The 19,916-nt window shown below is 33.3% G+C and overlaps 1 protein-coding gene across 1 annotated transcript; it reads right to left on the bottom strand.

Moving 5' to 3' along the window:
• On the bottom strand, nucleotides 9,888-12,176 carry LOC104742306 (myb-related protein 340). Its single transcript, XM_010463299.2, has 3 exons — nucleotides 11,857-12,176; nucleotides 10,859-10,988; nucleotides 9,888-10,471 (listed from the first exon to the last, which is right to left on the bottom strand). Exons 1-3 carry the CDS (start codon nucleotides 12,134-12,136, stop codon nucleotides 10,066-10,068), a joined length of 816 nt encoding a protein of 271 aa, XP_010461601.1. The 5' UTR covers nucleotides 12,137-12,176; the 3' UTR covers nucleotides 9,888-10,065.

Genomic DNA, 19,916 nt, shown 5'->3' on the forward strand with positions numbered 1-19,916 from the left:
AAAAACTAATGTAACGAAACAACTAAGTATTGAGAACTTACCGACTTCAATTGAAAACATCTACTCGTAAACCCGAATACACGATCAATCCTAGGAAATTACCAAAACAAACAGAAGCAAGGCAGAAACACTTTTAACGATTTTTTTATCCAACTCACAAAGGAAGAAAATTAAGTTTAGAGTTTTGTTTGTGTAAACATCCCAAACCCCAAAAAAAAAAAATGCGATATCTTCTTCTTCTTTCTCCCATCTGCTCTAAAGTCGCTGACGAAGACGAAGACGAAGACGAATATGAGTTTTACTTCTTTGGGTTTCTTTATCTCTTACAATGACTTCTAGATTCATGAACATATCTTCCATTTCATCTCTCAAGTTCTTCAAGGTTAATTGTTTATTTGTTTATCTACTTTACTTTCTTCATCAAATTTTTTTTGTTTATTATTCAGATTTATTCCTCATCTTCCTTGGTTATGTTGTTTTTGTGTTTCGTTTCGAATTGGGGTTTTGCAAGAGTAGGGTTTTGTAGCTCAATTTGTAGGTCTTGTAAATTGGAAGTGAGAAAATTATGGTTTTTTATTGGATCTGATTTTAGTAGTGGAAGTGTGAACTCCACAAGTATGGGATCAATCCTCAGTAAAAAGTGAAATAACAATTCAAAGGTATGGGTTCCTCAACTTGGCCTACTAACTTCCACAATAAATAACATAAGAATGTATGTTTTCTTCTTTGAAATCTCCCTGAGTGTCCATGGATTCCAGGCGCCTGCTGGGTAAAATCCACATTGACTCAAGAAAAACTCGAGAAGAGGCCATGAGAGTTGCTGAATAAAGAACAGTCATGAACAAGTATTTGTGTTATTGTATTTCTCGAGAAAAGAGGATAGATATAGTCAACCAAAACGTTTCATTAAAAGAAATGAGTTGAGGCGGCCCAACACCAGAGAGAATAAAGATGATGATGAAGATAAATAAACCAAATACCGGTGAATGATTAAAAAAAAAACATAGTAAATTTTTGTTAACTATTTAGAGAGTGACTTGTTTTACATTAGACTTAATTCGATTTGGTTTGTCAGGAGAAGCAAAAGTTGTAGAAATGTGACCTCTATCTATGACATGATTTTTGTTGTCTTAAAATTTTTAAAATTTTTAATGGTGTTAACTAATCAAATTTTGGCTTCTATTTACTTACTAGTACCAGTAGTGGAGGAGAGAAGCAAAAAAAAAAGAATAAGGAAGAGAAATAAGCAAAAAGATGCACATCCGAGTTCATGTTCTATGAGACAGATTCTCGTCAAGCCAGAAGGACTCAGATCACAAATAATGTGTCTTTGGAAAAGTCTTGCTGTCAAGAATCTACAACCGCTGACGGAGATTCAATCGAAACCATATTCAAGAAGTTATGTAAGTTTCTTCCTGGTAAAGTAATTGCAGGAATCCAGAAAAAAAAAAACAGTTCTATAGATTGTATGAGCTAACACGGACTTAAAATTACAAACATACAAAAAAATAAATATAAAAATATATATAACAGAAAAATACAAAAAACAACCCGCAGCGTAGCGCTGGTACTATTCTAATTGTAATAATAACATAACAAGAAGAAGTAATAAATCTACTTCACTCTCTCGTCTCCTCTCTTTAGTATTTTCATAATCTAATAATATTATCTTATATAAATATATATTATATAATAGTTTTATAACACATTATCAACCAGAGCTGTTCCCAATCTTTTATCAATTCGAGTTATTATATTAAACATGGCAAAGTTTAAAATAGCTGCTTTTGATATCTCAGAAAATAATTATTTGACATGAGCATTAGATATAAAAATGAATCTAAAAGGAAATGGGTTTCTTAAAACCTTTGATCCATAAAAAAAAAGAGTTTAAAGAGGAAAAAGCGAAAACCATGACGTTTTTGTGTCATCATCTCATCGATAGTTTAAAAAATGAATACATCACAAGTGAAAATCCCGTAGACCTCTAGAGCTCTCTCAAAGATAGGTTTTATCACCAAAAATATTTGATCCTACCAAAAGCTAAACATGAATAGCTAAATCTGCGGTTCCATGATTACAAAACTGTACGTGAATACAATTCCCCTATGTTCTGAATCAGTTCTAGGATGATTATCTGCAAAGATAATTTTTTCGATATGATATGATCGAGAAAACATTTTAAACTTTTCATCCTACAAATGTAATCCTGCAGCAACAATATCGAGAGAGAAGATATAGTCGATATTCTGAATTAATTAAAGTTCTTCTTGTTGCTGAACAAAATAATGAACTCGTGATGATAAATCATCAAACTCGTCCAACTGGATCAGCTCCACTTTCAAAAGTGAATGTTGCTACATCCAGCCATAATAATTGGCAAGGACGATGACACAGACTCGGTCAGGCCATGGTCGCTGTCGTGGACGAGGAAAATGAAGGGTTCTCTCTTATAATAACTTCAATGCAAGAAAAACCGACAAAAGTCTTTAGGTAAATGATGTTGGTAGCGTTTTGAGGAAACAATATGAGAGTACATGTTAAAGATGCAGCATGAAAGGTCATTAGTTCCAAATCTGTTGTATACTAACACATTTGACCACGATCTATATCAAGTATCTCAAAAGTAAAAAAAAAAGGATGTTAAAGCCAACCTCATCTCTGATAAAGCTGCTGGACCTTCCTTCCATGGCCTAAATGATGAATCCCATATTGATATCACAGATTTTCTCGTTGATCATGAAAACAAGAAATCATGCGAATAAAATCAATATGACATGATATGCTTGTATTAGTTTTATGAGTACTTTATGTTTTTCATAAAAGTCTTTTTGAATAATGGTTTTCTTGTTATATATAATAAACCTTTGTAAGATTTGGTGTTATTTTAATAATGCATATCTTAATAAATGCTTTATTTCAGAAAATGTCAAATTTTGAGATAGAGGGTGGAGATATGTGTCTAGCAGACAGTGCTACAACCCACTTAATACTTAGAAATAATTTTTTTTCTCCTGTTTTAAAATAAAGGACTCCGCTTGAAGCGTACGCACTATATGTGGCAATGTAAAGATCACTGCAGGCTTTGGCAAAGCCAATTTCTCAATGCCAAGAGAAACAAAATTTGAAATTGATGCATTATATTCTCTTAAGTATCATAGAAACTTTATAGGTTTCAGAGATATCCATAGAAATTGATATCATATAGAGACTCTGAATAAAAATGACAATGAATATCTTTGCATCACATCTGAGAGGAAATATATATTGAAAGAATTGTCTATGTTATCCTCTGGATTATATTGCACATAAATAAATATGATTGCATCTTATGTTATAGTAAGCTTAGAGTTTACTAGTGCATTTAAGATTTGGCATGAAAGATATCGACATCCTGGTTCAGTCATGATGCGAAAAGTTGTGCAAAATTCAAATGGTCATCCACTAAAAAACCAAAATATTTTTCAATCTGGTGAGCTTTTATGTAAAGCATGTTTACAAGAAAAACTCATAACTCGGCTTTCGCCACCCAATGTTAGGAATGAATCACCAATGTTCTTAGAGAGAATACATGGTGATATATGTGGACCTATCCACCCTTCATGTGAGACGTTTCATTATTTTAGGGTAAGAATTGACGCATCTAATAGATATTCACATGCATGTCTATTGACAACACAAAATACGATCTTCGTAAAATTCATTGCCTAAATAATCAGGTTGAAAGCTCAATTTCCTGATTATGCCATAAAGGAAGTCAGACTGGATAACGATGGTGAATTCACTTCACAAGTTTTTAATGACTATTGCATGTCAATAAAAATTGATATTGAGCATCCCGTTCCTAATGCTTATACACAAAATGACATGATTGAATCTTTGATTAAACAGTTGCAATTCACTGCTAGACCATTAATATTGAGAACAAATCTCCAAATTTATGTATGGTTATGCAATATTGCATGTTGCGGCATTTGTTCAGATATGACCAAGCACATATAATAAATATTCTCCTTTACAATTAACATCTGGCCAAGAGCCAAACCTACCTCATCTATGTATTTTGGTTGTGCGGTTTATTCTTATAGCTCCACCGCAAAGAACAAAAATGGGACCTGAATGGAGATTGGGTATATACGTTGGTTATGCATCATCGAGTATAATTTGGTATCTTGAACTGCAAGCTGGTGATATGTTTATGGCACATTTGGATGATTAGTGAAGATGAATTTTCAGCTTTAGGGGGGAGGTATTAAACAAGTTCTAAAATATATTACATGATGTACACCATCTTTGATATATCTTGAACTCCCTACAAATCAACATGAGCTGGAAGTTCAGAAAATTGTACATTTACAAAATGTGGCAAATTAGTTACCACATGCGTTCATAGATACAAAAAAATGACAAAGTCATATATCTCCACTGCAAATACACCATCAAGATTTGAAATTCCTAGAGTGGAATTCGAAAGAAGCAAAGCCAATTAACCTAAGGTTCAACTGAAACAGGGAGGCCAATAGGCCCTAAAAAAAATCCTGGTAAAAAAATTGGAAATGAAAATGAAAAGGTTCAAGAAGAACCAAATAAAGAGAAAAGTCCTCTAGATGATACAAAAAAATATGAGATTTTTATAAACTATACACAAGATAGAATATTATGGGACAGAGATGAAATCAATGATGACATTGAAATATATATATATATTTTTTTTGTATCTAAAGAGATCGATCATGAAAAATACAATCCAAATCCAAGGTCCATATCGGAGTGCCAGCATAGATCTGTTTGGGAGAAATGAAAAAAATGCTATTCAAATTGAGTTGGTCTCCCTCAATAAAAGTATTTTTTTGGACCTCTTGTTACTACATCTAAAGATGTAAAGCTTCTTCAATGCAAGTGGGTTTTGGTGCGAAAAAGAAATGAGAAAGATGAAATCACATGATATAATTTTGATTTAAAGCCCGACTTGTTGCACAAAGTTATTCTCAAATGTCTGGAATTCATTTTGAGAAAACATATTCTCTGGTCATGGATACAATTAAATTCAGATACTTAATGAGGTTAACGACTTCTAACAATTTAGAAATATACTTTATGGATGTTGTGACAACATATATATATATATATATATATATATGAATGTGAAATGTACTTTATGGATGTTGGATTTGCAGATGCATGTTATGTTTTCATAGTTGGAGGAACTGCAATCTCGTGGCGCTCACAAAAATAGACATTGGTCGCCACTTGCTCAAATTAAACAGAAATAATTGCATTTCATGAAACATCCAGAGAATGTGTATGGCTCAAATCAATGACTAACCACGTACAAGAATCGAGTGGAATAGTCATCAATAAAGAGCCAATAACATTATTCAAAGACAATGCTGCATGTGTCGCCCAAATCAAAGAAGGTTATATCGAGAGCGACAAAACTAAACATATACCTCCAAGATTTTTCTCTTACACTTAATAGCTCGAGAAAAAGAAGTAAGTTGATATCCAACATATCTGCTCAAACGACAACGCAACAGACCTATTTACAAAGGTACTTCTGACTTCAACATTCAGAAAAAAATATTCATAATATTGGAAGACATCATTTACGAGACCTATAAAAAAAAGATTATACTCTAAAGGAAGATTATGTTATTGTACTCTTTTTTCTTTGTCATAGTTTTTATTATGCCAATAGATTTCTATACTAAAGTTTTTAGTGAAATAGTACGTAATCATGAATAATCAAGAGGAATTGTTAAAAAGAGGAATTGTTAAAAACTGAATAATGATTATCTATTTTACGTGTACACTTATCTACTAGTGATGCATATCTATTAGTGATATGTATCTCTTAATCTTTTACTTTCTCTTCAAGTAATTGTCACCTATATATATATGTGTTTGTTTTGGTCATTGTAAAATAACACAACACAACAAGAAGAAGCAAGCTACTTCACTCTCTCGTCTCTTTTTATTACTATTTTTGTAATCTAATAATATTATTTTATATAGATATATTATATAAAAGTTTTATAACAAATATATATATATATATATATATCTAATTTTATTGCATATTCATATACATTGTTGGGACTTGTGTAAGCGTGCCTTAATTTAATTTTATAAAAACAAAAATAATTTGTGAAAATACTAGTCGTGGAAAATTGGTAGAAACCGTTTAAACTGAACCGAACAAACTGACAAATTTGGTTTTTGGTTGCTAATCGATTTACTGTTTTAAACCGATCGGCTAAGTTATAAATTGATTTCGGTCTTCGGTTTCTTCGGTTTGGCACAACAAAACCAATCGTTTTTTTCGGTTTAAGTAGACATCATATAAAAATGCAAAAACCCTAAAACTCTTTTTCTCTAGTTTCTTCTTCTCTCATGAGAGGAAGCTCTCCTCTCTTTCTCCTTTGCCCATTTTCTCCTTTTCGTAGATTTTTCTTCATCTTCTTATTTCTTATCTTCTTCTTATTATCTCTCTCATTGAGATGGTGTCCTAAGTTCTTCCTACTTAGATTTCCTAATTGCATTTTTCAGATCTGTAACTAGTAAGTTCTTCCTCTTTATCGTTAATAACTAATTATCTTCAAATTTTGATGCTTGTAAGTAGGTTTAATGTTTTGGGATTTGTTATGTTAACAGCTCTGATGGCTTCGAAGAGAGCAACAATAGCGAGAATAGAGCCGTCATAGAATTTGGAGGTTTTTGGTGCCCACGTAATTGAGAAAGTTGGCAAGTTCTATAACGTTAACGTTAAGGCCCCATCAGATCTATCAAAAGTAGAGGCAATGCCGAAAACCATCGTCGGTCCTCGTTACAGCCGTCGTCTCTGTTTGTCAAAAACCCTAAATTTTTGACGGGATCGAGTTAGTAAAGAAGCCCAAATGTTAATTAGGTCCATTATTTGTTTGTAAATGTAAGTTATTTGAGCCCATAATTTCTATTTTGATTTATGTCGGTTTAAATTAACCGAAATAAAAAATCTGTTTTTTCTCAGAATAGATTTAATTCCTTAAAACCGACTTTCAAACCGACTTAAATCGAATTTCGTTTCGGATCCATTTGATGAGTTTTAAAAAAACCACATATTTTTTAAACCGAACAACTCGACCCGAATAACCCGATTTAACTGAATGCCGATGACTAATTCAAAATACCAATGCTCACGAATGGTTTTTCTTCTCGAAGTTGCTTTGCATAGACTCTACTCTTATTTTACATAAAGCTTTGGACATTTGTCTAACTTTTTTAGTTTTTTATAAAGTTTTAAATATATAATTCAACCTTTTTAGCCTTTTATAGATTAGATAAATTGATTCATTTGTTTAAAACCCCATTAACTCGTGCATGTAGGGTTCCCTTTTGGTGACCTGTTCTACTTTATATTAGGACAAGTTCCTAAGCAAAGACTTTCGTTGTTGTTACTTTAATTTTGTACTACTATATAGGAGTGTCTAAGAAAGCGGTCTAGACGGTTGTTTAGACATTAGGCGCTCTGTAAACATCTAAACAATCATTTACACCACCTCAAATCATATAATATTATTTTAATATATATATTTTATTTTTAACTGTATATATTTAAAATTTTAAGTATTATATTCATATACATATTTATAAATGTTTATATATTATTAATCTAAATTAAATAAATGTATTTGTTCTAAGTTTAGTTTATGATTTATTTATTCGACCTTATATAATAACATATATATAATGTTTTATATTGTAAACGTGTAAACCGCTTAAAAATGTTTAAATTCCGACTAAACGTTATAGACGCTAAGCTTTGGATCACCGTCCAGATACCGCCTAGCGCTTTCTTGAACACTGCTATATAGTTACTAATTTATTAATGTTCTGAGGCTAATTATGCAATATTTGGTCCCCATAATGCAATTATGTCTCTAAAAGAGGGATTATGATGAAGAAAAGTTTATACTATGAATACAAAATCAAATTGTTCTCCATAATGGAGTGATCACTTTATTTATGTTTAATGTTGTCGCTTTATCTATCTACAATAATTTAATTGAATCCAATAAACATATACTGTACTACTGTTTTAACTATCCCTAAGGAATCTCTCTAGAAGAACATAAGAAAATAGAAAGGACACATATAATTATGACATAAGAAAATGGTTATCTTTGTAATAAAAAGAAGAACACGTTAATTACTCTTTATTTAAAAGTTAAATGATTCATCTCACAAACAACTAATTGGGATGCTTCCAAAATAGGGCTCCTTTTCCATCAAGAAGATGCATCTCTAACAAGCATGCTCAAACCTTCTCTTGTAGGAATAGATGACTCCATTACATTGAATTATAAGAATAATGAAGGTATTTTATTAATTAAAATCAAGATATAATCTTTTGCGTAATTAAATCATTTTAAAGTGAATATATAATTCACTAACACATCTCTCTGTCAATCTATTTGGAATTGGGACACTTTTTCTAAATATAATAAAGCATGTATGGTGAATCTTTTATATAATGCACTTTCATTAGCTAAAAATCTTCATAAGAGTAAGCATTATATATGTTGATAACACTTGTCCACTCTATGGAGAGCAAGAATAATTTTAATCACCTCGTCTTCCAATATAATGTAAACAAAAAGATATGACCGCTTGCATATCCCATATCTTACATATTTTTTTTTTAAATACTGCTTTTTTCGTGTTAACAAGAGATCTATGGAAGAAAAATTATCTAATCATTTCCGTTCTACTTAAATTATAAGCTTAATTATATTCATGTTCGTTCTACTTAAATTATCTAATCATTTCCACTCTCATTCGAAATTTGAGTCTAAAATATAGAAAAAACAATAATCCAAACTAATCTAATTTCACTTCAGTCAATGTATCCAAACAAAAACTAGATAAATGTTAGGGAACCAATAATCGAAATCGAAGATATGAGATTGGGAGCCACTCTAAACAAAATTCTAGAAATTGGTCCGGACATCGGACACGTGACATATGGAGCACACATGTGTCGAATTTAGGACCACTTGTGGACTTGCTTGTCATGCGCCACCTTCTTTTGGATTCCCATTACAGCCGCCATTGCCACTTCAAATGGAACAACTCGTTCGTGTTTAACGTTCACACGCGTCTTTTCATATATTTTCTCATACAACTACTAAATTATCATTATTAATTTATTATCATCTATATATATATAACTATTTTCATTTGTTCTCAAACAACCAACAATAAACGTATGATTTATCAAAGCCAAAACCAAATGATTTTATAACCCAAGAAGGCAATATATTCGTGTGTGAAAGGTCAGTAGTATTCCAGTTTTACAAAATTGTAATGCCATGGCAATTCATTTTATTCCCACTCTGTAAAAGACAATATTTTGATTATTTTATTGTTTCGACTGTAGGGCGTTTGTCCGTATGATTATATTCTAACAATTGAATCAAATAATATTTTGATTTGAAAACTAGCTAGGGTTCTGGTGAATCTGTGATCCTACATTCCTTACTCGACGTAGTGGAAAAATACACTGAGAAATAAATTTATTTTAAAAATCAACTAGACTAATTTAATTGGGTTCATCCCTTCTGGACGTATATAATCTTGACAAAGTGTTACATGAGTTGGATTATGCTACTATATATATAATAATTAAAAATATTCTAATCATGATTAGGAAATAGAGACATCATTCACGTACGTCCTTTTCTTTTAGTTTAAAATATTAGAAGTTCCCAGCTCAAATTCCATTAATGATTATACGTACGAACTAAGTTAATATTAAGTTTGATTAATGAAATAAACTATAGTCTATATAGTATTGCCGTATTGGTTAGCCAAACAGCAAGAAGATATAATGCCCTACAAACTTGAAATTTCTAAAAGAGTTATATATTGCGCTACGAAATTATTCGGTCTTAGTATTCGAAATGTATGCAATCAAAAAGAAGCTTAAATGCTCTTTGAGACGACGAAACTTTTCAAACTATGTCGTATAATCACAAAACTATTTATGTCTTATAATTAACTTTAATCAATCCATCACATGAAATGCTACTCTAAGAGCCAGTTGTTGAGTTCGTCAAAACTCCACAATGTCTCTAACGCATCTCCATCGTTGAACCAATCACCACCATTTGAATCTAACTTCGTTCCAGATTCCATCTGATCACCACCGTAGAAACTCGATCTCACGGACTCAGACGACGTATATGACGTGGCGGCAGTGGTCGCACTCGAGTTCTCAGGCGAGTATTGGTTAGGGACAGATTCGACATTTTGAGTGGATGCGATCCTCTCGACGAGACGAGGCATCCAGTAATGTTTGATGATGTCTTTGAATTGCTTGCTGTTCACATCACATTTCAGAAGTTTTGCATGTTTTTGAACACGTGTTCTCCAATAATTCTTTATCTCGTTATCAGTTCTTCCCGGTAGATGTTGGGCAATCTTTGACCACCTTCAAGAAAAAGGAAAGATATACGAATATCAAATTACTGAAATCTCAATCAATTCATCGTTATTAGATAATTCACCATGCTCCAAATTTATTTAGAAATAATAATTATAACTCAATATACATATTTAATTTTATATAATCCTTTTCGTGATAAAAGAGTCTGATATTTTTATCTTAATTTCAAATATGATACAAATTTAGTATACTATCAGAATTCAACCAAGAAATGTCAAAGACGCATTAATTTGATTTTTCAATTCTCTAATAATTGAATATTAAATTGCGTATTTCATAGAGACGTTTTAAATTTGCTTTCTCATCTCTCCTCTTTTAATATGAAAAGATGTATTAACTATAACTATGTCGATATAAATAATGGTTTCATACCGATTTCCCCAACGAGAGTGGAGTTCAAGTATAATGAATTGTTCTTGGAAAGATATGTCTCCACGGCGGATATCCGGACGGAGATAATTCAGCCACCGCAGTCGGCAACTCTTTCCCGTTCTGTTCAGTCCTGCATGTCTCCATAGTAAACTATTCTAATAAATATATAAAACGTGAAATAGTACGTACTTGTATTAGTCAATTTTATATTGTCACTATTACAATTTCTCAATTCAATAAAGATAACAATTAAATGAGAGGCTTTATCGTATTGGATGGTCGTGAAAGGTGTTTGAGTTCCACACTCAAAAAGGCTAGTACTGAAAAGAACTCCAAAGGAAAAATAAATAAATTTGGACCGACCAATCTGTTTCATACGAAAGTACACTTCTAATGATAATAATGAACTATGAAGATGTCAACTTGTTCTTTGTTACTTTACCAATTCTACAGAGGAAATTATATTTTGCCGACATGGAGAAGTCACAGCCATAAGAAAAGTATTATCATATTTACGAAAAAATCATAAGACTTTTTATGTATTTACATATTAAGTAATTAATATGTGATACAAATTAGGAATTAACATCGATAAGACGAAAAATACTTTTTATATCTACTCCTTTCATTTCAATTAGTTATCAGATTATTAACTCTATTAAGCTTTAGATGATATTGTGTACTCATAAAATCCGAAATGACTTTCTGATAAAAAAAAAGGATAGATTTAGTGTAAAATGTTTAAGAACAAAAAATGACTACTTCTACGTACTTGTTTGAAGAGCATATGAAGAGTCGTTCGATAGCAAAGTTTAACCATTTTAAACTAATATACACAATCTAATATCTATCGGGGAAGCTACGCTTGAGATACCAATTGAGACAATTTGTTATGAACATATGACGATTAGTTACGATGATTTTATTGATATGGAACGAAGAAAGAATTACATCTTAATTGTATCATATTCTAGTAATCAAAATGCTTAAGAAATTACCAGCCGAATGAGAGAGGAAGTTCCATTTTCCTTCACCATGAAGAGAAATGTAACTGATGAGCTTCATGTCTTCTTCCACAGTCCATGGACCTCTCCTTGTTTCTATTTCAATCTTCTTCTCGAATTTTTTCACTTCTTCTTTCCGCTTTAGGGTTTCACAGTTTGAGGATTCTGTTCTACATATATTCATGCTTTGATAATTTTTAGAAACTTGAGAGGAGAGAATGATCTGATAAATATTTTGATGGTTGTTGAGGGTGAGAGTTCTCTGAAGGGGCATAATGTGATCGAGTTTTTAGGGTGGGTTTTATAGATTTTTTTTTTGTTTTGTTTTTTTTTGCTTTATTTTTCTGCATATATTATAAATAATAGCCAACATTTGAAATCAGCATATTATAATATATAAATTATTACGAGAAGATAGTATTTGGAATTTTTCAAACAAAAAATCTCGTCGTTTAAGTGCTTTCGGTATATTTTCTGTTAGATAATGTAACGATGTGATTAATTTGATAAAATTTACAAACGTTAGTGATTAAATCTAAAAATTAATAAAAATTGGATAATTATTTCATCAAAAGCGAAGTTGATTTTGTTTTCTAATATAGTTATTGAGGTTTGTTTTTTACATTTTTCTCAACCACAATTCAACAAAAGAAACTAATCAAAATTTTGAGATTAAACATTAGACGATTATTTTATTCATATTTTATTTTTGACTCCCATAAATGTATATATACCAATAATGTTATCAATACAATAAAATTAGAATGTTTTGCTTTCTTATTCTGACATATTAAAGTTGGTGTTACACCTCAAAAAAATTAGTAATCTATCAAATTAAAACAATTAATACATGTCAGTTTTTTTTCCTTATATGGACTAAACAGAAGTTGGGCTTAAAGTGTTTTGTTAATGAAAAGTGTTAATGGACCTCATGATTTGTCAAAGACCAAACAAAGAAGTGTGTTGTATTAATCAAGGTAACTTCTATTTGCTGTCTAGAACATATGCAAATTTTGGAGTGCGATTTACTGTTCATTAAGTAAAGTTATAGCTATGAGAAAAGTTTTCTAAAGATATGGTAATTAAAAAAATTGTTGAGCATAATCTGGATCCTGTTAAATTTCAAGTAAAAAGTAATTTTTTAAGAGAGATAGGGTATTTTCTTTGAACAACATAATCATTTTTGTTATAATATATTTTGTCTTTAAACTTATTTGGTTGTTTATATAATCATTTTTCCAGTTATTACGTTGTCAATATGATTTTTACGGAAAGAATATCATTTTTTTTTTCAAAAATCTCTATACAAAACAAATAACTCAAACCAACATAATATATATATATATATATTTATATATTTATAAGGTAAAATTAAGCTAAGATTAAATCTTTATAATGATAAATGTATATTAGTTCAGTTATTTACAATATTAACAATAAAAGTAAAAATAAGTAATTTGCGACGGAACTTAGTTGACTGATATTTTAGTTTTTTTATGGATCAGACTTAAAACATTGTGTAGAATAATAAAATAAGTCTTTTGTTGTTTTCTTAAAGTAAAATAATTTTTTACTAAAAGAAGATACAAGAAAAAAAATTCATAATCTTGTGTTTTTGCTAAGAGGATTATTCAAGTGGTTACCTTATAAATATTAAAATGCATAAAGTATACAATAAAATTTGAGTAAAATCAGAATACTAAATTCCAATTTTTACAAGACTTTTAAATGTTCAATCTTATTATCTTAAAATATAATTAATTATTAAAAATAGTCTGCATACCAACAAGTTCAAAAACAAATTAAAAAAAATTACAAACAACATAAAAAACACAATAAAATAGTAAAAAAAAAAAAAAAATAAATAAATCTTGCGACGTAACACGGATGATATCCTTATTGATTTTAAAAACATTACTAGCAATCGAGTTATATAATTGATTATTACTTTTATTTCATTTGTATTCGATCTATAGATTAAATAATTATCTTAAGAAGTCATTTAACAGAGTTTCAATAGAGACACAATTATTATTTGATCTATAAATTCATCAAATGAACAACCATCGATCTATTCGTCATCCTTCGCTACATAACCACAAGTTTCAGGTCTTTTTATTTTCTTACCATTTTTCCGAATGACACACAAAAAAACAAATAACCTCACTAATATAACTAATATGTCTGCTTTTTTTATTCTTTTGTGCACCAACTAATATGTCTGTTTATATAATCATATATGTAGGATAAATCAACTGATATGGTACCCCAAAAAAAATGAAGATTATGGTTGGCAAGTTTGGTATTCAAGTGGATATACTTGTCTTAGCGGAACTATTCCAATTTGTCATAAGGAATACAAGAACTAGATTAATCCCAATACTTACAATATTCCTCATGCTCCCTGAGACCATTATTTAAAAACATTTATAAAAATAATTGATAGTATTAAGTATTAACGTTTAATACTTAAAACTTTTTTTTTGCTTAATTCCCTTTTTCTAAACTAGTAGCTTTCATTAGAGTTACAATAGAGATTTGACCGGAGTAAAATACTCTTCTATTAGATATTTTCATCCCATATATGTCTCTTTTGTATTTTTTCTGAAGAACTTGCAAGAAGGGTAGTAGAGTTTTCTTGAGTATTCTTGATTTTCAGGATTTCAAGTGGTCGCTAGATTATACAAAGGTTCTTTTTCGCTGATTATTCTGTGTAGAGTATCAAAATATAAAGAAGAAAAAGTTGATAGGTGAGACGAGAACAATAGATCTCAGATCTAGAAATAATCAGTCGAAAAAAGCCATGACGTCAGTCATGGATAGAGCTCTAATAGCTATGTCCATGGAGAAGGATGACATACCTTTCGAGATGCATGATTTACCAGAATTCTTGTCCTGCGAACAAAATGTTTTGAGTTTAGTGGGAAGAACACAGAATCCCGCTTGTTAGCCGATGTATCAGCTTATCAGTAATATGCCTCGAAAGTGGCAAAAGGTTGGAAGAACGAGAGGAGTGGCTTTATCAAAAGAAAGATTTCAGTTCTTTTCACTTTTGAACATGATTTATTAGAGGTGCTAGAGAAAGGAGTGCATACCATCAATGAATGGACGATAGTAGTGGATTGATGGTATGAGAACCCTCCAGATAAATATCTTCAACTAACGCTCATGTGGATCCAAATGTGGTACCTGCCGAGAAACTTCTATACCAAAAAAGCTCTCACACCCTGGGAGAGGTGATTGGGCAGGTCATAGAAGTAGCCTTTGATCCTGAGAAACCCCATCTACAGGATATTATTAGGGTTAAGGTTTTATTCGATGTCTCGAGACCTTTAAGAAGATCAAAGATTGTCAACCTACAAAATGGGGGATCAATTTCAATGAATTTCGATTATGAAAGAGTTCAAAAAACATGTTTTGAATGTCAAAGGATGACACACGAGAGAGAGTCGTGCCCTATTATGATGATGAAGAAAAAGGCCGAGGAAGATGCTAGGAATGCATGTACCCCTTTGACAAAATAGGAAAAGAAGCAGTGTTAAAAATGTATGATCCCTTGTATGGGGTGCTAAAAGAAGACCAAGTTGGGTTAGATCCTACATCTAGAAGACCTAAATTTCACCAATAGTTTTGGAAGGGATAATACAATATCTTAGAGTATCGTCAGAAGAAGAAAAACTTCTTCGGATTGACAAGGATAAATCTTCAGTCACGGATGTGGAAAAGGATCTCTTTGCACAAAAATCAGTCCTTATGTTGGAGCCTCTACCCATTTTCCATCAAGATGTCAACAAATGAAAGTGAAAGGTTTCCAACTATGAACTCACTGAAAGAGAGATGAGAGAAAGAGCGGGGAAAGTAATGACAGATGCTGGCAGTAGTAGAGGGGAAGGAGACAAATCATGGTTGATAGAAAAAGGGACATGGAATGCTATGGAGGTGCCTGGATTTTTTTTAGCCCTAGCTCAACCCTTTCTTAACAATCCAACGGTTTATAGAGTCGGTCTCAATAATGCTGAATCATCCTGGATTGCTGTGTATAATCCATTGGTTTATGGAATCGGTCCTTTTGGGGCTGATTCCTCCGTCAATGCTACTACCAAAGCTCAACCAAAGGCGAAGAGTAGGAAAAGGCCGATGAAAAATGTCAGAAAGCAGGTCATGGCTAAACCAAGTATGGATGGTTGGGATATGGAGATTAGAGAGAGTGGTAAGATAGGATCTATGGTTAAAAGAAAAGCAGATGATGAAAGAACAAGCACTGCGAAACAGCCAAAACTTAATCCTCAAAAGATGGTCACAAAGGGGGGACTGCCTAACCTTTAAAAAGAATTTCCCAGAGATGTTGTTCTTAATGGAAACTATGCATAAAAGAGACGTTTTGGTGGATTTGCAATGTTGGTTAGGATATGATTGTGTTTATACAGTAGAACCGGTTGGTAAGTGCGAAGGTTTGGCGCTATTCTGGAAGAGTAGTGTAAAGGTGGATGTTCCGTTTGTAGATAAGAATCTATTGGATGCTCAAGTACAGTTTGAAGCATTCAGTTTCTTTGTTTCTTGCGTTTATGGTGATCTGGATAGGAAAAAGAGCCTACGGATGGGAAAGATTATCAAGATCGGAGTAGGTATGAAAGATAGATGGTGCATGTTTGGTGATTTTAATGATCTTTTGCACAATGGGGAAAAGAAAGGTGGGCCAAGAAGATGTGATAATGAGTTTAAACCCTTCATGGACATGTTAAGTGTGTGTGATATGGCTGAACTACCAAGTACATGCAATATATTTACTTGGGCTGGAAGGAGAGGAGATCATTGAATTCAGTGTAGACTAGATAGATGTATTGGGAATCAAGAGTTTATAAAACAGTTTCCTGTAGCTAATCATGCCTTTTTAGATATGAGGGAGTCAGATCACAGACCACTATTGATAAAGTTGTTGGCCTCACAAGACGCTTATAGAGGGCAATTCTTATTTGATACAAGGTTTCTGTATAAAGAGGTTGTTAAGGTGACGATTCTCAGATCTTGGAATAAACATAGAGGTGGAGCTTGTGTTTCAGTGGCGACAAGATTGAGAAAGTGTAGAAAAGGTTTAATTGGATGGAAAAAGAAAAACTCCTTGAATTCTAAGGATAAAATTACTCTCTTAGAAGCGGATTTGGAAAAAGAGCAATCAAAGATTTGGATGGGACTTCAAAAGGTGCATATGTTAAAGAGATATTTGGCAAAAGCATATCTAGAAGAGGAAGCCTACTTGAAACAAGAGCATACATAAATGGCTCTGATGTGTAAATAAAAACACGAGATTTTTCCATGGCTCAGTAAAAGAGAATAGACAAAGAGAATAGAAAAGTTGAAGGATATCAGTGGGAACTTTCAAGTGTCAGAGGCTGCTAAGGGTGAGTTCGCAACAGCTTATTTCCAACTCTATTCACTTTCTTTAATCCTGTTAGTTTCCAAGAATGATTTGATGGGATGGGAACGAGAGTAACTGGGGTTATAAATGAAAGGCTGATCGAAAAGGTGAGTGCTCAAGAAGTCAAAGAGGCAGTTTATTCTATAAACCCGGTGAAACCCCCGGGGGTAGATGGCATGTGGCGCTTTTTTGTTAGCTATATTGGCAAACAATTGGTCCTTAAGTAATTAAGGAAGTTCATAAATTCTTTGAAGATGGTGTGATGCCCGCTGAATGGAACTATACTCACATTTGTCTGATACCCAAGACTTCTCATCCAACTGAGATGGTTAACCTCAAACCCATTAGTTTGTGAGTGCTCAGTGCTTTACAAGATCATTTCAATGATTTTGGTCAAAACTAAAGCCATTTCTCTCAGATAAACTGTCTGACACACAATCCACATTTGTAGCAGAAAGGCTCATCACTGATAATATTTATGTGGCCAACGAATTAGTTCACAGCTTGAAAGTGCACCCGACTATGTCTGCAGAGTTTATGGCCGTAAAATCTGATATGTCGAAAGCATATGAAAGAGTTGAGTGGAGTTATTTGAGAAGTCTCATGCTAGCTTTGGGGTTTCATCAAAAATGGGTGAACTGGGTAATGATCTGCGTATCAAGTGTTACCTATTTTGTTCAGACTCTTTTGGTATGATCACACCGCAAAGAGGATTAACAGGGGGTTCTCCAACCCGACCCTCAATTGGGTATCGTCCAACAACAGCAGAGGCATGGCCATCAAGAGCAAGCTGAACCAAATCCGCCAGCAAGGCAAACCACCTTGAGGGACGAGGATGCTCACAACATGCTGTTTGCAAATCGATCAACGATTCAGCCACCAGCTCCTGCGAGGCAAGACTATGAGATAAAACATAGTCTAATCAATATGGTTCAGAATCGTGTGATCAACGGGCTGCCGTCGGAGAGTCCCTTAGATCATATCGAAGCTTTTGAGAGATTGACCAGTACGACAAGGTCCAATGTTGTCCCCTACGACTACATCATGCTAACATTATTCCAGTTTTCTTTGGCGGATAAGGCGCTGAGATGGCTGAACCTTTTGGATCCTGGATCGCTCAACACTTGGGCACAATGTAGAGCAGCTTTCCTGAATCACTTCTACACAAAATCTCGTTCAACCAAGTTGCGAAGCAAAATCACTTCATTCTCTCAAGGAGGCATGGAGACTTTTTGCAAAGAATGGGAGAGGTTCAAAGAATATTTGAGAGACTGTTCTCACCACAATTACAGCCAAGAGAACCTGATGAACATCTTTTATGTGGGTATCGAGCATAAGTACCGGATGGCATTAGACACAACTAGCAGAGGGGATTTTTCCACTAACACCGCAAATGAGCCAAATCTCTTGATAGAAAATCTTGCATCAAGCAATAGCAATCATGGTACAGAATACGATCGTACAGTACAGGTAAATGCTGTCGAGACTGATGCTATTAAGGACCTCACTGCCAAAGTGAATCTCTTGCTGAAGAGTGACCACGAAAACGTTAACTTGTGCGAGGAACAAGCCAGGGGATATGCTAATTTTGGAGCCGAGACATGCCTTGAGGGTATGGAGGAGATGAACTACATAGGAGGGCAATGAAACTTTCAAAATCGGGGTTTCAACCAGAATTTTAGGAATCATCCTAACCTTTCCTACAAAAGCAACAATGTTGAAAATCCTCAAGATTAGGTCTATCCGCCGCGACCTCAGCAGAGCAGCTTCGGACAAGGTTTTCAGAACAAGGGAACATGCTTTAGAGGATTAAATTTTCAGCAAAAACCTCAAGTTAACAATTTCTCACAGGGTTATCAAGCACCTCCACCGCAACCCGCAGCACCACAAGAAAGCAAATTGGAACAGAAAATGCATGCATTGATGGAAAATCAGAAGAAAAATGCGACCAAGGTGAATTTCAAGATCGATAGCATGTTTCGGAGTTGAATGGGAGAATAGAAACGTTAAATACTCACGTGTGAGTTTTAGAGAACCAAGTGGCGCAATCTGCAGCAAGAGTTAAAGCACCCCCAGGAACTCTCCCAGGGAAGAACGAAGCTAATCCTAATGAATTTTTAAATATCGTTACCCTTCGAAGCGGCAAAGAGCTGAAAGAACCGCAGCAGAAAGAAAGGATTAATCAATCTCATAGCAAGACTGGCCAGTCCACGATACTAGAACAGAAAAGGTGGCGCAATCTGCAGCAAGAGTTAAAGCACCCCCAAGAACTCTCCCAGGGAAGAACGAAGCTTATCCTAAGGAATTTTTAAATGTCGTTACCCTTCGAAGCGGCAAAGAGCTGAAAGAACCGCAGCAAAAAGGCGGGATTAATCAATCTCATAGCAAGATTGGCCTGTCTAAGATACTAGAACAGAAAAGCAACTTCGATAGAGTTCACAACGAAGTAACGGATGGCGGTGCCATCTCTGGGACAGAAACTGCTGAAGAAGAGCAACCCTGCAATCTTAAACCATATGTACCCAAACTTCCTTTTCCTACACGTCGTAAGTCAAAGTTACAAGAGCGAGAATACGAAAAGCTGAAATCAGTAGTAGGAGAACTTCAGGTCAGGCTCTCTTTCATTGAGGCAGTCCGG

Source organism: Camelina sativa, chromosome 14, assembly GCF_000633955.1.
Source record: "Camelina sativa cultivar DH55 chromosome 14, Cs, whole genome shotgun sequence".
NCBI classification, from domain to species: domain Eukaryota; kingdom Viridiplantae; phylum Streptophyta; class Magnoliopsida; order Brassicales; family Brassicaceae; genus Camelina; species Camelina sativa.

Excerpts from the sequence above, each read along its gene's own strand:
- LOC104742306 (XM_010463299.2), bottom strand. The coding sequence starts at position 12,136 with ATGCCCCTTCAGAGAACTCTCACCCTCAACAACCATCAAAATATTTAT. Across the intron at positions 10,989-11,856 it reads CTTCCTCTCTCATTCGGCTG|GACTGAACAGAACGGGAAAG; the intron begins GTAATTTCTTAA and ends GGAGACATGCAG. Across the intron at positions 10,472-10,858 it reads CACTCTCGTTGGGGAAATCG|GTGGTCAAAGATTGCCCAAC; the intron begins GTATGAAACCAT and ends TTTTTCTTGAAG.